The sequence below is a fragment of the Larimichthys crocea genome, chromosome XIII (genome assembly GCF_000972845.2).
Source record: "Larimichthys crocea isolate SSNF chromosome XIII, L_crocea_2.0, whole genome shotgun sequence".
In the NCBI taxonomy this organism is placed as follows: domain Eukaryota; kingdom Metazoa; phylum Chordata; class Actinopteri; family Sciaenidae; genus Larimichthys; species Larimichthys crocea.
The window spans coordinates 22,520,349-22,537,108 of NC_040023.1; the positions used below are offsets into that span (position 1 = coordinate 22,520,349).

General features: G+C 39.4%; 2 protein-coding genes across 3 annotated transcripts in view; one reads left to right on the top strand and one right to left on the bottom strand.

The window, feature by feature from the left end:
• The window catches only part of azi2 (5-azacytidine induced 2), an 11,667-nt gene extending 3,182 nt beyond the window's left edge, over positions 1-8,485 (top strand). The window contains exons 3-8 of one of the 2 annotated variants that reach the window (XM_027286413.1): positions 173-289; positions 522-627; positions 2,037-2,164; positions 2,519-2,583; positions 3,729-3,853; positions 6,216-8,485. In XM_027286413.1, the coding sequence (XP_027142214.1) occupies positions 173-289; positions 522-627; positions 2,037-2,164; positions 2,519-2,583; positions 3,729-3,853; positions 6,216-6,655 (981 nt within the window). In that variant the 3' untranslated portion in view covers positions 6,656-8,485. The remainder of the gene's footprint in view (positions 1-172; positions 290-521; positions 628-2,036; positions 2,165-2,518; positions 2,584-3,728; positions 3,854-6,215) is intronic. The other variant, XM_010737904.3, reaches the window with a different exon arrangement.
• Positions 8,486-9,323: 838 nt separating this feature from the next.
• On the bottom strand, positions 9,324-16,760 carry cmc1 (C-x(9)-C motif containing 1). The gene is made up of 4 exons (XM_010737903.3): positions 16,656-16,760; positions 15,724-15,816; positions 10,185-10,275; positions 9,324-9,961 (listed from the first exon to the last, which is right to left on the bottom strand). Exons 1-4 carry the CDS (start codon positions 16,672-16,674, stop codon positions 9,844-9,846), a joined length of 321 nt encoding a protein of 106 aa, XP_010736205.1. The 5' UTR covers positions 16,675-16,760; the 3' UTR covers positions 9,324-9,843.

Consider the following 16,760-nt stretch of genomic DNA (forward strand, 5'->3'; position numbering starts at 1 on the left):
TATTTTAGATGTACGGTGCCTCGGCCGTGGCAATCTTTTTTGAGCAGAGAGAGCAGGGATTGAACCAACAATTTTGGGGTTATTGGTCGACCCACTGAGCGCCCCAAATGAAGTTGATTTCTCATCTTCTCTTCTTCCTCTTTGCTGTGTATTTTATCTCACCCCACTGTAGCTCTTCAGGCCGGAGGCTCCTCCATCCGAGGGTCCCCAGTACGTGAACAAGGCCTTCAGTGCTTACCGAGGTATCTATATAGAGAAGGAGGACCTGCAGATGGAGCTTAACAAACTGGTGCGTTCACTGATTTATTTGAATCTTCCTCAAATTGACTAGAGCCTGGCACAAAGATCAAGTATGTTGCATACATTGCATATTTTTAGGGAGAATAAAGATACACTTAAGTAGAAACACAATGCTCATAATTACCCAAGAGAAAGGGAAAGTTTGGTGCATTGGTTTGAATGCTGACTCTCCCCTTCATCTTCCTCCCCCTCCCATCCCACTGTCTCTCTTACTCTGTCAGAAAAAGGAGAAGAGTGAGAGTGAGAGGCTGCTGACGGAGCAGCTCCAGGCTAAAGAATTGGAGTTGCTTCAGCTCAGGACAGAGATGGAGACCAGCCAAGGTACAGGTAGAGCGCACAGCGTTGCCTTCTGCTTTACAACAGCTGAGTAGTACTGCTAACACCGCTCAGTACGAACACAAATCTTCTTACTGAACTTACTAACATGTTGAAATGCTTTGATAATGAAGTCTGTGAGGCAAAATACCACTCTACTGTGTCAAATTTGTAGTATGACGTCTAAAACCAGGAGTAAAAAGTAGCTAACTTAGGTACAATCTTGAGGCACCTTTTTAATACATTTTAATACCTCTACTGCTCTACATTTCAGAGGTAAATATAAATGTACTTTACTTATACAGCCCTTTACAACAGTCCTTTCGGTGTACCAAAGTGCTTTACAGTAGGTAATAAATAACGAGAACAATAAGTTAAACAAATAAATTAAAAACAATAAAGGAACAGTAAAAACAATAAAATACAACAAAGTCGAGATAGATAAAAGTGTCATCATACTACTGGGTATTAAAAGCCATCCTGAAAAGGTGGGTTTTTAGCCTGGATTTAAAGAGGCCCAGGTCAGAAACAAGACGCATCTTGACGGGGAGCTTATTCCAGAGCCTGGGGGGTGGCGACGGAAAAGGCTCGGCCACCCTAGTGTTTATATTTTGACCTGGGCACTTCCAACAAAAGTTGATCGTTAGACCTCAGAGCTCTACCAGGATTGCGGACAGTTAAAAGCTCAGATAAATACGAAGGGGCGAGGCTGTTAAGAGCTTTAAAAACAAACATTAAAAGTTTAAAATCAATTCTAAAAAGAACAGGAAGCCAATGAAGGGAGTTAAGAACAGGAGTGATATCTGCTGGTGTTGGTTAAAAGACGTGCAGCAGCAGAGGTAATTCTTACCTACATTATTTTACATACAGCCTATGTATAGTTATCTGTTGTTTGTGTTTTTGTAATAAAATTAAAGGATTTTACAGTGAAGACAACCTACAAGTATATAAATTGGCTAAATTAGCTCCACCTCACCCAGCTACAACATAAAAATACTGTTTACATATTAATACATTGGTCGAAACAATCCACTCTGCAAGGGGCCATTGCATAAGATTTTGCTGGTAATACTTCTATATTTTTACTTGCAGGAAAATTTAAATGCAGTATTTTTATTTGTACTGTTGTATTACTACTTTTAATAACATAAATGGGGTCTAATATTAGATTTACATATTAAAAAATGTATTACTGTGTATTTACCTGTATTACCTTATCTTATCAAATAACTGATTCAATGTAATTGCAAATAATATACAGCAAAAGTTAGTGAAGTGATAAACTTTTTACTGAGTGGAAAACATTAAAATACTTTCACGTTCAATAGTTCTACAAAAGTATTAAAAATGATCTAAAATGAACTTAATCACTCATCAACAAGAGCAATAATGTAACTGCATTTTTAATCGTGTGTGTGCAGTGATGAAGAGCCTGAACAGCCCTCAGGACTACTGGCAGGTGGACAGGGTCAACACTGAGCTAAAGATCCAGAAGGAGGAGCTGGAGAGGGTGACACTGGAAAACAGTAGACTGCTGGAGAGAAGTGGGGTGAGTGAAGGCGGAAAGAAAGAGTTGAAAAAAGGGGATTATGGACAAAGGGGGACTAAGAGGGACCAGAGTGAGCAGTAAGTAGAAGAGCGGAAAGTTGTGGAGGAGAGGTGTTGGGGCACAGCAAGACAAGGTGACACTGGCAAACAGAGCAGTGGAGAGAAGCAGGACTGACCGTGATGGGCGAGGGATATGGATATGCTGCATCTTAAGCTATGGAAAGAATAATTGCTGAAGGATAAAAGAGAAAGTATGGGTTGGAGGGGAATGGAGGAGTCCTGAGTTATGGTAAAATAAAAACAACATGAAAATACTTCACCACCTCCACTCTCTATTTTGCATATTCTGTTTTAGGAGGAACCCCATGGCCTTAACGGACCAGACTTGGACCAGACCTGCGACGCAAAGTATAATGCAAGGTATGATGTTTTATAAATATCATTGAAAAAGTGACTTCTAGTGTAGACTCCAGAGAACACAATGTCAAGTAGTAAGCTTTTAATGCAGGACACTACACACTTCACATTATCTTGTTTAAAATGTCTCAGTCTGATCATGACTTTGAGATCTCTCGCACATTTCAGTTCTTTACATTGTACCTAATGTAATATGAATTCAGTTGCTTCCTAGAAACAAAAGGAATAAACATCATTTAGTAATGAATTCTGGCTAAAACATCACAATGAGCCTTTAAATGTGCGTAAAAGTCACAAGACGTCATGTCCTGGTTATATTCTGCATTGTGTCTCCTCATGGTGTAATTGTTCCTTTTGGCCACTAGAGGAGGGTGCAGCTTTATACATTTTGAAGTATGTGTAACAGCCCATGATTTGCAGATAACCTGAACTACACATGACCAACACCAGCTAAACACTTCTATCCACTAGAAATAGTTTAAATTTGCACTCCAGTATTTTTGATGTATACAAGGACTGCAGCATATTGATGATATCACCCTCTACTCCAGCTTTTCCGTGAGGATAATCTCCTGTATCTCCTCACGTTTTGTTCTACTTGTGGTGCGTTATAATTGCATCACATGTCAGCAGTTTTTAGATGGCGTTCATTTTTAGCGGCTCAAAAAAATATTGTGTGAGAGAAAACGAAAGCATTTTTCCCCTCACAATATTTTTCTTCATGGTTTAGGCAGGTGTTTGAAGTTAAGACAAAGTGTTGATGAAATTTAGCATCTTTACCCGAGGTGTGGATAGGACAGTTTGTAGGTGTTGCCTCAAATACCACCAGTCTTTTGTGTGTCAAGAAGGATATCATCATGTTTTTCACTTCCTCCGCAAGTTTCTGAAATATAGCCGAAATGTGCTTTAATAATGTGAATCTGTGCTCATAAGTGATTATGCTCAACACCTGTGGAACTCCTTTGTGGCTTTAAATCACGCGGCTGGTTAAACGTGTCAGCAAAGACGCAAACCATATAGCAGGATTACAGTTAGAATAGTACAATATTTGATTGTTACTCCGGCGGCAGTGAGTCAGTCTGACACTTGGATCTCTGAAAAGCAGAAACTCTCTAGTGTTTTAAATGACATGTTCTGTCCTCCTGTAGGAAGAAGAGCATGCAGCAGACATACGAGGCTTTGTGCTGCGAGGTCACTCGTCTCCATTCAGAGCTGAAGCACCAAACAGGCCTGATTAGGAAACTCAGGCCACACTTCAGTGAGACAAGACAAGGTGAGACACACTCTGGTTTGTGCTGTTGTTGGTGTATATATTTTTGTTACAGATCATTCCATCTTTAGTTTTTGTTTGATTGTGTCATTAAAAGTGATAACCCACCAGCACTTCTGCCTCCGCTCTAGCATATAAAGCAGGGGGAGCATCTTGTACCCATTATGGCACATTCTTACAGATTAGCACTGAGATGCAGCCCTGAATCTTTTGCTCAGGTTCCTTGTGTCTTCCAGAGTAATATAAAAACAAATGACAAGTCTGCTTTTACCTTAAGGTAATTATTTTTCTTTTGTTTTAACACTTTCATTTTGAATGTTTGTCCTATTTGATACCATTTTATAATCTTACGTATTTTCTTTTTTCAGTTTTATATTTTTCTGATTTAAAATGTATTAACATTTGTAAGATTTTGTACATACTATATTCTTAAATGTTATTGTGCCTATATTTGTCCTGTTGATTCCAATACAGTACAGTACAATTGCCATATCATGTAGCTGTCGGCACCTTACTTAAAAATTAAAAGTTTCCATAGTCCTAATACTTCAGTTTGCAATAGTTCATTGCCAAATGTTTACAGGATCTAGAAACTTCATTTGTTACACAGAGGAGAAACAATAACAACTATAGTTAGAGATTGTACAGAGTTTTTCATAGTCAATCTGAAGGAGTGAAACAATTACACTGATAAATATTAACATATCTAGCCAGTCTGTAATGTATGTACATGAAATGTAACTTGAACCTGAGTGTCGGGTAGTGTCAGATTTCTGATCTGCGTACTCTTGAAGTGCAGTGGCTGGAATTCAAACCTTGTTTCTTTGCACAGGAACTAATGTGGCTAACATCAAAACGAAAGAGGGTGGGGGCTACTGCTGCCTCTCTTAAGTTAAGGGAAGGCTTTTCTGAAGACGTACTACTGAAAAGACTTCTCCTGTTGCTTCTTGCTGCAATTTGTATAAGGGTGTGATAAGACTGTGGATATTACTGAAGTACTCAAACACTTTGATAGAGGACATCATGAAATGGTCTGTCCCTCCTCTCCAATTCCTCTGTGATGATGTATTCTGCCCTAGGAGAGATTACCTCTGTTGTCAATTCCCTCGGAGTGTGAGAAGAGGAGACTAGGAGGTGAAAATTAGAACGAAATATGGCAAGAAAATAAATCTTGGCCTATTTATTCCACTGAATAGGAAGGTAATCCTGTAACTTAGATGAGACTGATGGAGAGAAATAAGTAAAGCAGGAGTGGCAAAGAATGGGAGAGAGAGAGAGAGGGAGTTATGTATTTATTCAGTCATATTGTGCATCTGTATTCTTCTAATGTTCCTCCTTTGGAATCACTTTTATTCAAATCCTAGACTCAGGAGACCCTCTCATGAAGGAGTAGCAGGGATGGATGGAGAAATGATGTGTGGATGGAGAGAGGTAGGGAAAAGAAAGTGGGAGGAGATACTCATTTAAACTTTATTATTCGCTCAAGATGTTGATTTGATAGCAAAGCGATGATGATGTGTGTGTGTGAGATTAGGACATCTGATTTGTGTATTGGTGTGCTCTGTTCTGGTGAACAAAACCTAATTATTATTTGGGGTATTTACTGATTTGCATGCAGTGGTATTTACATGGTGAAGGGGTTTTATTGTATAATATGTAGCCAGCTGCATGGTGTAAGATTTTTATTATCAGAATTGTAATTGCAGAGGTGCAGTTGTGCAAAATACAAAAAGAGCTATTCCAGTTATCAAAGGAAAGAGAAGATGGCTTTATTTATGCTGCCAGCTGAATTTTACAGACATGATTTAGTTTAAAACACACACACACATACACTTCTCACCAGAGTATACATTGCAGATGATATTGTCCTCTTTTCCCCCCTCAGTGTGTCACCTATTTTTTCTGCCAACTTATAATGGAGGGTAGAAATGAACTGAATGTGATATTCACGATGCAGACATGTCTACTAAACCGAGTAGCTCACTTAACGCCAATTATCATAAATTGCCTTGAACTATCCTGCAGTGTATCACACCCATAATATTTTGTGCTCTATTAATATGTCAACAGTCGTAATTTAAGTGCACTCAAATGGAAGCCGATGCCAATTTTACTGAGTGTGGTAACGCTAAATGTATATATGTGATCAGAGAATAAGCAAAAAGAACCACGCATCCGATGTCTCTCCTGATGATCATGCTGCAGCTTCCAGTACTGATATCACCATTATCAGTGTTGGTTTTTGCGACAATTTCTGCACCTACATCCAACTTTGTTTTTGTTTTTTGCCTTTTGCTCTCATCTTTCCTCCCTTTATCGTCCACTCCCGACCCCTCTCTCTCTCTCTCTCTCACTCTCTCTCTAGGTGCTTCAACAGTTCCAATCCAGTGTTTGGACGACGTGGAAAAGAACAACAATCACGCAGTTCCTCGGGTGTCAGTGCCTCGCCCCCCTAGTGCCCCCCCACTTCCCTCGTGCTCCGGCCGCCCTTGCCCACCTGTTGGCGGACCATCAGGCGCCCTGCTGCCAGACAGTCTGAAGGAGGACTGCTGGTACAATGGGCCTTGGCCGTCCCAGACCTGTTCAGGTGAGGCTCTGGTTGGCAGCGACACCTGCTCTGTTGTCCTGCCCCCACCTCCCCTGAACCAGGCGTCCCTGGATGACAGCTCACGCTCCTTCCCTAGCCCCCCCAAACCCAGTGATGCCATGTTCTGGGAGGGACACTCCGCTACATCCAACTCCTCCTCAATTGGGAACTGTACTCCTAGGAGCCCTCCGAATGCCGAATGGGCCAAGCCCTATTGAGAGGGACTTCAATGGCAGAATAGATGAATAAATAGATCCGTGTAACTGGATGGAAAATAAGCAAATGGATGAATGAATGGACTCTCCAACCCTGCCACATAGCTACCACCTAACCTGCCTTAAGTTGATAAGACCACTCCTCTGGGCTGGACTGGACCTGCTGGTTGTGGGGAATTAATTGAGGCCAGAGGAGGCCTTTTCGAGGTAAAGACTCTGCACACCGCATCGGTGAACTTATTTGACTTTGCAGAGGAAAAGTTCATGAGAGACTGGAAGAAGAATAAATAGTTTGTCCGTCTGTATGTGTCCTTGTATGCACATGGATAAGGGTGTGCAAGCATGCATACAAGCAGTTTAATTTGTGTGTGCGCGCATATACACACATCAAACAGAGTGTGCCTGTGTGTGCAGATCAGTGTGTGGGCATCTTTCGCCTGCCTGTATCTGTATCTCATCATAATAAACCTAATAGGGCTCAAAGGGCCTCCTCCTCCATTTACCGTGGCCAGTGATCACTGGGGCCACAGCATACTAGAATTTGTAAACTACTCTCCTCCAATGCAAGTCTTTTTACATTCGATCGCTGTAAAGTATACAAGGTATGTAGTCCAATGTATGTCTCATGATCGTGTGAAGGAGATACGTCTAGGAATGAGGACTTGATGTGATTGTGTTTGTACTGTGATGGAGACAAACATACAGTAACTGTCACTGATTTTTGTTCCAAATCTTTACCGCTACCAAATGAAATCTTTTTCTTCTTCTTATTTCCATTAAAGTCCTTATGAATCACGATCAAAGTAGGCTGTCAGTCTACCTATGCTTAACGAATCATTTTTTTAAGAATGCAGTTGCAGTATTTGGATTTTGTAGTAACTTATTTTAATCTAAAAATGTACTCTCACTGGCACCACCACAGAAGTTCCACAACTCAAGCAAGCCTCCTTAAAACTGCTTGTTGTCACTTATTCAATTCTCGCAGAACTACTGTCATAATATCTGTTGTGATGTTTACTTTTCTCAGTTGCAGAGGGACATGTAGATGTAAGGCTCCGCATTGTTGGAGGTTGTTTTTTTTTTTCCTGTGGAACTATTTGAAAGTTTAATGGAATAGCCTTCATACACTTCTCTGTATTTGAAACCCTGATTAAGTTGGAAACCTCTTGAGGTTTGTGGAGATTTTGAATTACAGAAAATGTATCTAAACTCTGTACTGTGCTGGTGTTAATCTTTGATACATGTGTTTTGCAGTATGACTTCAGTCAGTTGTGTGAAGAGAGGAGTTGATTTCTCTTTTTTAAGAGTAAGATGAGTATAAAAAAAGTGAAAGCTGTACAAAGGAAATCACATTATGAGTAGAATACATGATATATAAAAGGAAGAATGTGCATATCTGTATAAATGTATATGGTGGGCTTCAGTACTCTGCCAAATGCGGTTTTGCACTCCAAATCATAGGTTTTGTTTTCACGCCAGGTCACCCCAAAGACTTCTGATGTGTATAAGAGCTGTGTGCGATGGTGGCAAGACAATAAGTCTATTAACCTGAAGAAATGTGAGCTGTGACTTGAAAAATAGGTGCACAAAGCACAAAAGGCCCATGGTTGCTGAAAAGACTTTGTTTCTTTTTTTCCATTTTCTTCAGTCTGTATCACAATAACTGTGGTCTTTTTGTTCATTTTTAAGAAATGTTATTTTACAGCAGTAGTTTCATACTTCTGTAAACGATTTGCAAACCAAAATGCAATGTACAGTAGATATGGATTATATTTTAGATTTACTGCACTCCAGACTGTTTGTAAATATGATCAATTAAATGAAGGAAAGGAAGTGACTGTGTGAGGTTGCTCTGTCTCCATTTTTAGCAATACAGTTCTGCGGTTCATTTTAATAAAACTGTAGGCTTTGGCATATCAAGCTACTTTACCGTTGAAACCAACTCTTTTTGGCTTCTGGCATTTATTTTAAACTAAATGTCTCTGCAACAACAATTCCATCTATCCATCATTGCCTTCTTACTATTACTGAAATCAAGTTATCAAACAACTGGCTTTTACATTTTAACAACATTTTAAACATTAATTAATGGTTCAGATCTCATAGCCATAAAAATGGCAAACTTTTCCAGGTTCCACCTTCTCAGTGTGAGGATTTGCTGCTCTTCTCTAGGTCAGTGTTACAAATTGAATACCTTTTAGTTTTAAAATGTTGCAGACAACCAATTTGAAAACATAATTTTGTGTTCCGATATTTGTTTTCTGCATTGTCAAATCAGCTGTAAAAAAAAATAGAAGAAAATCATTCAAAAGAATTTAAAAATAACTACACTATATATGCAACACTGACACTTGTACTCATAACATGCTACCTTTGATCCTTGATAGTATCGATACAGAACACTGAACATTTGAGAGCCTGAACAGTCAGCCTCATACGAAAGCACAATGAAAAAAAAAAAAAAAAGTAAGATGGTTAAAATGAACGGAAATATATTTTTATAAAACAAACAAAATTTAAAAAATAAAGCAACACGACTCTTTAAAACAGACTCAATATCAAATTCAAAAGAAATCGAGACCCAGCAAACCTTTATCCAAAACTGTACTAATTAAATTAAAATTTAAGCAGTAAAATGTTTCCACTAGAACAAAATGCATTCATAAACATGTCATGTTTTGTCCACTTTACCAGTGATATAGACTTTAATGGTACTAAAGATTGTTTTTATTTACAATATCACATGATTACACAGTTCATACACTGTACAAGTGCCTTTTTGAAATTCTTTGTATGTTGATATACACTTTCTTTTCCAGATGAAGATGAGCATATATGGACACACTAACAAACACACTACAAATCAATCAAAAAAGTCATTGGTAAATCTAATGTAAATGCTGCTGATTCAAAGGTGGAACTTGATTCTGATTATTTGACAGAACATTTTGCAGATATACAGATCATAAAAAAATTATTATATGACACTCTTGCACACCAAAGTAGTTTCAGTCACTTATTCCACAAATTTAAATAGAATACAGTCATGTACCCCAGTAATAAGTCATAAATTCTGCCAGATTACCATGTATCCTAGGTGTACAAGACTTATGGACTGGTTATGGCCACAGCCTCACACTCCACACCTTCCTATTGAAAGGAGGGCTGTTGTTTGGGTGTCATGTTGTTCATTACATAGTTGGGAGTTTTTGTGTCCTGTTCTTTTTTGGGATCCCTGTCCTCTCAAACTCCAGTTTCTCTCGGATGTATTCCTGCTTACACTCCTCGAAGAATGCACGGTCCTTGTAGCTGAAGGACGATAGAAGGTAGAGTATTTATTTTACAGAATTCATGTAGACTTGACTTTGATGGAGATAATCTAATTTTGAGACGAGTGAGACTTGATAAGTAACATTTAAGGGTCAGCAAGGGTGCCTGAGAGAGTGGGGGAGCCCATGTAAATGACAGTAGGATAACACACAGGGAGCCATCTTACAGTGTGAGTGATGCAGAAGAAACTGAAAATACTCACTGTAACGTCAGACATTCCTTCAGTAAAGCATTCTGCTCCCGACACTTAAACACCATCAATAAACCAGATTCTTTACAGCAGTTGGTGAAGGCTGGAGGGAGGTGAGAAGCAAAAGTGACACAGAGAGGGTGAAATTAGAAGACAAAGAGGAACAGGCTCAATGAGTAGAATAACCTCATACATTTAATAATAGAACTTATTAACAGAGCTTAAAATCTATTAACAAACCACCTTTTACCGTATATTGCTCACTACAAGCATAGACAAGAAAATAAGGGGCCACAACCACAGGTGAGGCCCAAAGATGGGCCTCCCCTTGGCACTCCACCACAGGAAGGAACCTAGTTATAGGTCACGGTGGCATGCCTCTTATCAAACTCAACGTAGCTGTACTGGCCACAGAGCGTTGTGGTCGCCCAGCTCCCACATTGGCTCTGTAAAAGTCAGCCCACCACCCACAAATATAGACATGTCTGTGGCCTAGAGATTGGGCGATCGCTTCTTTTTTACAAACTGTTCGATTGTGGTTACTCGAGATCGCCAATAGTCATGTACGGCAGACATAGTGTCAAAGAAAAACATAACATTTTGTATTTTGGAATATTATGGGTTTACTAAGATGCCAAAGGTGAGCCTAAGAATATTACACTGGATATCTAACGTAAAACTTGTGCCAGTGTAGGACCGTGTCAGGTCATTTAGACCTGCAGCGGATAAAACTGACAATATGTCCACTTTGGGCATTGTGGCTCTACACTGAGGCAACAAAGAGCTTTAGATGCTCAGAAAAGAACAGGGGTTGAACACAAAGGCTCTCCTACTTGTTGTTGAGACAATCAAACATGATTATAAGGCTGCAGGTAAGCCTGCTCCCTGAGATGTCATCATCTGTCATTCTACCACAGGTGTGGCCACATGCTGGGTGACAAAGAGAAAGGTGTCACTATCAGAGATCTGTACAGTGGACAGCACCTTCTCAAGGTTTTATCACCTTATTGTTGCTTTTAGGTCCATGCTAGCATCAGGTATTGTACTGCTTCTGCAGTTGACCAGCAGGTATGGGTCTGTTTCTTATGACTCTACCGATATGAATCATCCACTTTGTTTCCTGCCACTGAAATAGAACTTATATCGGTGACTATGGTTCAGTGAATTCATAAATCACTCAGAACCTTTAGGACAATGCTTAACCTTCTTTACATGGCAATGACCCGACCTGTTCCAGTCACCGTCTCCTAGACTGCCATCTAATGCAAAATAATTTCTATACAATAATTTGACTCGTCAAACTAATTATGACACATGAAAAGCCCTTTCACAAAGCTGCATCAGTTACACTGTGCTCTGGCTGGTGGTGTATTCCAGATTAAATGTGCAAGGTCCTCGTTGTAAACAAGGTGTTGAAGATGGAGTCTTCACCTTGTTAGCAAGCTCTTTCTCAAGGATTTAATTAAAAACACTGCCCTCCCATGTCCCCGTTCAAACAACTGACACCATAATTACCTTTATCAGTAGCATCAGTATGGTTATCACATAGACACTTTCATCAGGATGCAGATGTGAAAAAACAATTGCAAAACCAATTTAGAGAAGCAGAACAGTGCGACTAATCTAATCAGCCAACGCCTCATCCCTGTCCCATGGTGCCACTAGCGGCTGCAGAAGGTTGCCTTTCTGATCGTAGCTACACCAAAAGACAAATGTATGAGGCTGGTTTTATGTCAGAAGAGGCACTTCTAAAGAAAGGTGTGACGGCACCTTAATTTTAAGCCGTTTAGTTTGCCATTTTTAAAGATGCAGAAGTGTAGTTTGGCAGTTAGTAGAAAGCAGAAGCTAGTGGTTTGAACATATAAGTGTGATCATCTAATACATATTTAGTCATAACAGAATTTTTCAGCAGATTTGTGTATTTCTGAAACATTAAATTAATTCATAAAGAAACTGCAATTTAAAATATGTATGTTTATACAGTGGTCAAAATTATTAGAACACTTGGCATACTCAAGAGGTTTCAGTTGTTTTTGTGGAAATGGTTGGCATACTCAAGAGGTTTCAGTTGTTTTTGTGGAAATGGTCGTTAAAATACCCATAAAACAAATGAAATATCTACAATGTCATCATTATGCTCTATAAACTATAGAATAGAGCCATCAAAACGAGATTTAGGTCCTTTACCTTAAAAAAACAAAAAAACAAGCCTGTGTCTTGAGACGCAGTCTAAACACTGTAAAGTACAGTTTAGACCGCCATGATGCCATCAATTCACACCAGAACCAAAAGGGCAGAGGTAGAAAAAAGAAACTTTCAGACAGTGAAGCATCTCAAAATTCTCAGTCTTAAGGGCCGGAGAAAAACCTCACGAGAACTGTGTGACTGAAAATTGATGGCGTAATGGATACCACAATATTCTGGTGTGACACAGAAAAGCATCTGGGAGTTCTCTTATTAGGCCTGGATTTATTTTCCAAGAGGACAATGACCATAAATATTCTTCTAACTATTGCCTGAACTACCAGAAGGAATCTGCTGAAACATAATGATGGACTGGCCCTCTCAAAGTCCAGACCTCAACCCCATAGAGCAAATTTGGGGCGAGTTGGAAAATAAACTGGATAGATCTTTTGTACATTTAAAGGAAAGCCTTCGGCTTGGGTTGCGGAAGGTATGGGATAACATTAGTGTTGAAGTTCTCTGGAAATATACTGACACAATGCCAGAGAGATGTGCCGCTTTATTGCTGCAAAAGGTGGACATACTAAATATTAAAGTTAAAAGTGGATCAAATCAGTAGGACTCACTTCATCTGATATTTGCTGAGATACCATCCTGATATACCATCTGCATGTTTCATGAACATTATAAAAATAATTTTGGCCACCTCTGTATGCATATGGAAAAATGACTGTTTTGCAAATCAAAGTATTGCAAAAACTAAAAAGTAATCAATGTCAATGATGATGTGAAAGTGGTTGCTAATTGAGTATGTGGGTTGTTAACATGCTCAATTGTTCTGAAAGGTATGTGAGAGTACTGAGATGAGTCATCAATGCAATAGGAAAAATCACATCATGTACAACTACAAAGATGTTGTGTACAGTCCACTCGTACTTGTCTGCTTCAACAACAAAGCCAACAAAATACAACCTTTGGCGTTTGGTGGCATATGCGCAGGGGGACAAATAACACAGGAAAACACACTCATAGATTCTGTTTTGTTTGTTTTTTTTTACCTTTCTTTGTAAAACATAATTAAAGACACTCACACTCAGAAGCCCAGTGCAGACACAAACATACAGAATGAAATGGTAGAGGGCGGACATGAAGGTGTGAAAATGAGTGGGATGAGAAGCAAGTGAAAGGGGGGTTTCCACTACCCACACAGTCACTGTCTGTCCCATCACCTAAGGCTGCATGTGCACTCCACGCGTGAGCAGCACACACCGGCTCATACGGGCTGTCATCATATTTCTATAAACCACATAACCTAGGCTGCAGAAGGTTGCCTTTCTGATCACAGCTACACCAAAAGGCAAATCTCTGAGACTAGCTCTATGTCATCATCTGGCCGATGTGTTGCTGCAGTAGACAGGACATGAGCAGAGCTGCAGATACCACTTCCATGCAGTGGCAACTGGTGTCATGCCAATTGCCCTGCGTCTCTATTCAAAGGACTCATGAAATGGGGGTTTATAGCAATGAGAAACAGTTTAACTATAAAGAGATAAAACATTAAGTGACAGGAAGAACACAGTTAGAAGAAAGTCTGTATAAAGAACATATCAAGTGAGTCTCCATACCAACAAAACAACAAAAACTACAAACATATGACAACACCAACTGAAAGTTACAATTTGAAAAACAATTATGATATGAAACATGCTAATAAGTGGGATTTTTATGGCTGCAGAGGGGTGTAGGCTGTGATTACAATAACACATTATGGCCCAGAGTAATATTTTCTGTTGGATTGTCTATTTGGGCCCGTTAAATATGGTTGTGTGGTCGCACATTCTCAAACAAAAGGTGTAGCGAACAGAGTATTTTTGTGGAACCCAGCCTGAAAGAGAAGTTAAACCAGAAATAAGGAAACCTGTTCATTTAGCTGACAAATTTGTGTTTTTGTGTCCATGGACAATCCTTTTTCTATTACAATACAGGATACACCCAGGTGCCAGTTTTTTTAGTACACATAGCTCAAACTAATGCAGTGTAAGATAACAGCCTGACAATAAATCTTACATTCAAGGAGCGTATAAAGCTGCATTTTGTTGAAAGTTTTTCTTCTGAAGTTAAAGTTAGGTAGGTAGGTGCTGATCTCCATGATTGGAGGCTGATTTTACCCAGTTTACCCCGGGGGGGTCAATAAAGTATTTCTGATTCTGATTTTGAGTAATTCATTTGAATTGTATCATCTCAAGTGGTGTCTATACTATTTGTCATGAGTCACAAAACCAGGACCCTGAAATTAAAGCACTTACATAGAATTAAGCAATCATTCATTTTATTATTTATATATGCTTTTCCTGCTCTAACGTGAAGATGTCTTCTTTTATAAAAATGCCTATTGCTGAAAAGGTTTCTGGGTCTTACTGAAGACCAAATATATTTGTGAATATAACTATGACGCCAGTGGCAGGACCATCATTGTTCAGTTAAGATTAATACGTACTGGCCTTTTTTTTTTTTGCCATTCCTGTGAGTCAGCATGTAGTATACCAAGAACCTGGAACTGGCTCAACTAAATTGATTCTCTTTGTTATTATGATTACTAAATATACCTGACATGACACCTTCCTCATTGATAATATAATTATGGACTTAGACAGCTCTACAAATGTCTGTACAAAAACATAAAATAAAATTGCCTAAATCAATTAAACCAGGATACGTGAATCGAGCAATCTAGAAGAGATACACTTATTTTCTCTACACCAGACTACTATAACTCCTCTCCAGCATTAACCAAAAGTCACAGCCATTCAGCTTCTTATTGAGCCTGATTTTAGTTTTCTCCGCTGGCTTCCTGTTTGTTTTAGAACTGATTTGAACATTTTACTGATCACATTTAAACCATGTCTGGGTCTAGCTCCAAGCTACATAGATCTCGACCTTTTATGAGCCAGTCCACACCATTATTACCTCAAGTGGGGTCCGTCTGAATGTAACAAAGTCAAGGCTTAAATCTAAAAGGTAACTGTGCTTGTACCATCAGAGTCACCTGGATTTGGAATAATCTGCCTGAGGACATAAGGCTTGCAAAATGACTGACTTCCTTTAAATCACTGTCTAAAGCAAATGTATTGTTTATTGTCTATTTTTATATTGTCATGTTTCTTAATGGCTACAGCTCTCACTGTTCTTATCATTTGTGTTTTTAAAACTTAATTTTGTCTTGCTGTTGTTTGGCCTCAGTGCCTGGCTCTCTGTTGTTATTTTGCCCGAGTCTCCTGTTTGTGCTTGTCTGTCAAAGCACTTTGTAAACCGTGCAGGAACAGAGGTGCTCTATCCTTTGCACAGGCACACACACACACACACACACCTTCAACTTTCTCAGCACAGAGCTCCTTTGCTTTCTCCCTCATCATCTTGGGGATCACCACATCCTTCTCCACATGCCTCAGATGGACCTCCTCTGAAAGACAGATACACAAGTAAACCATCAGAAGCATAGTCAGCTTCAAAAGTAGTCCCCCATTACTATTAATTACAGTGGTGAAATGTAACGTATGTATGTTTATTCACAGACTGTACTAGACGTTTGAAGTACTCGTACATATCTAGAGTCTTTTCTTTTAATGCCACTTTCTGCCTGGACGGAAACGTTGTGCCTTTCATTAGACTACATTTCCCTATCATATTAAGATTTTTGCATACAAAACATATGAAGAGCTTATAAAATGTTACGCTGTTCTGATATAAATGAAACTCCCCAACAGCACATATACAAATACAGCTACATTAAGTCATTTGGATTTTAATCATTTGAATGGATTTAAAAACAAACATTGTGAAGGGGTTTCTGTGAGCTGTGGGTAATTGTGACAGCACTTCTCACTGTGTTCACAGTGTTTACAAACCACACAACCAAGTGGTTAATGGAGAAAATAATCATTTGGCAGCGTGGTATTAGTAATATTAAGTACACTATGTGAATACTTTCTGCACCACTGGCTACATGAAACACATTCTGGGGCTACATTATTACTGTTATTTATTTACTACGTTCATGCATATAAAGTCATCTTTTAGACCACAGAGGAAGACGACGAACGTAATAACCCAGCGGAGACACGAAGGATCAGTCATGGTTTGTCCTCACGCAGAGGTAACTACTTCAGGCTAGCTAACGTTAGCTCCACGCGTCCCCGCATCATTGTTCCGTCCCGGACGGACGGGACTCAACAAAGCTGCGTAAAGAGCAGCAGGTCAGCTCGCGTCAAGCGTTTAAAGACAGCAGAAATGTTTTAATACCTGTGTTAACTGCCTCCATTGTGGCTGGTGTTTCTCAAAACATTACAATGTGACCCTAGCTCACGTACGCCGAAAACACTTCCGCTTACGTAAAACGCTGGACTA

Bases quoted from the DNA above. Each gene is read 5' to 3' on its own strand.
- cmc1 (XM_010737903.3), bottom strand. The intron at 10,276-15,723 runs GTGTGTGTGTGT...ACCTCCCTCCAG, and splicing joins CTGTGCTGAGAAAGTTGAAG to CCTTCACCAACTGCTGTAAA. The intron at 9,962-10,184 runs GTGAGTATTTTC...ATCGTCCTTCAG, and splicing joins AAGGAATGTCTGACGTTACA to CTACAAGGACCGTGCATTCT.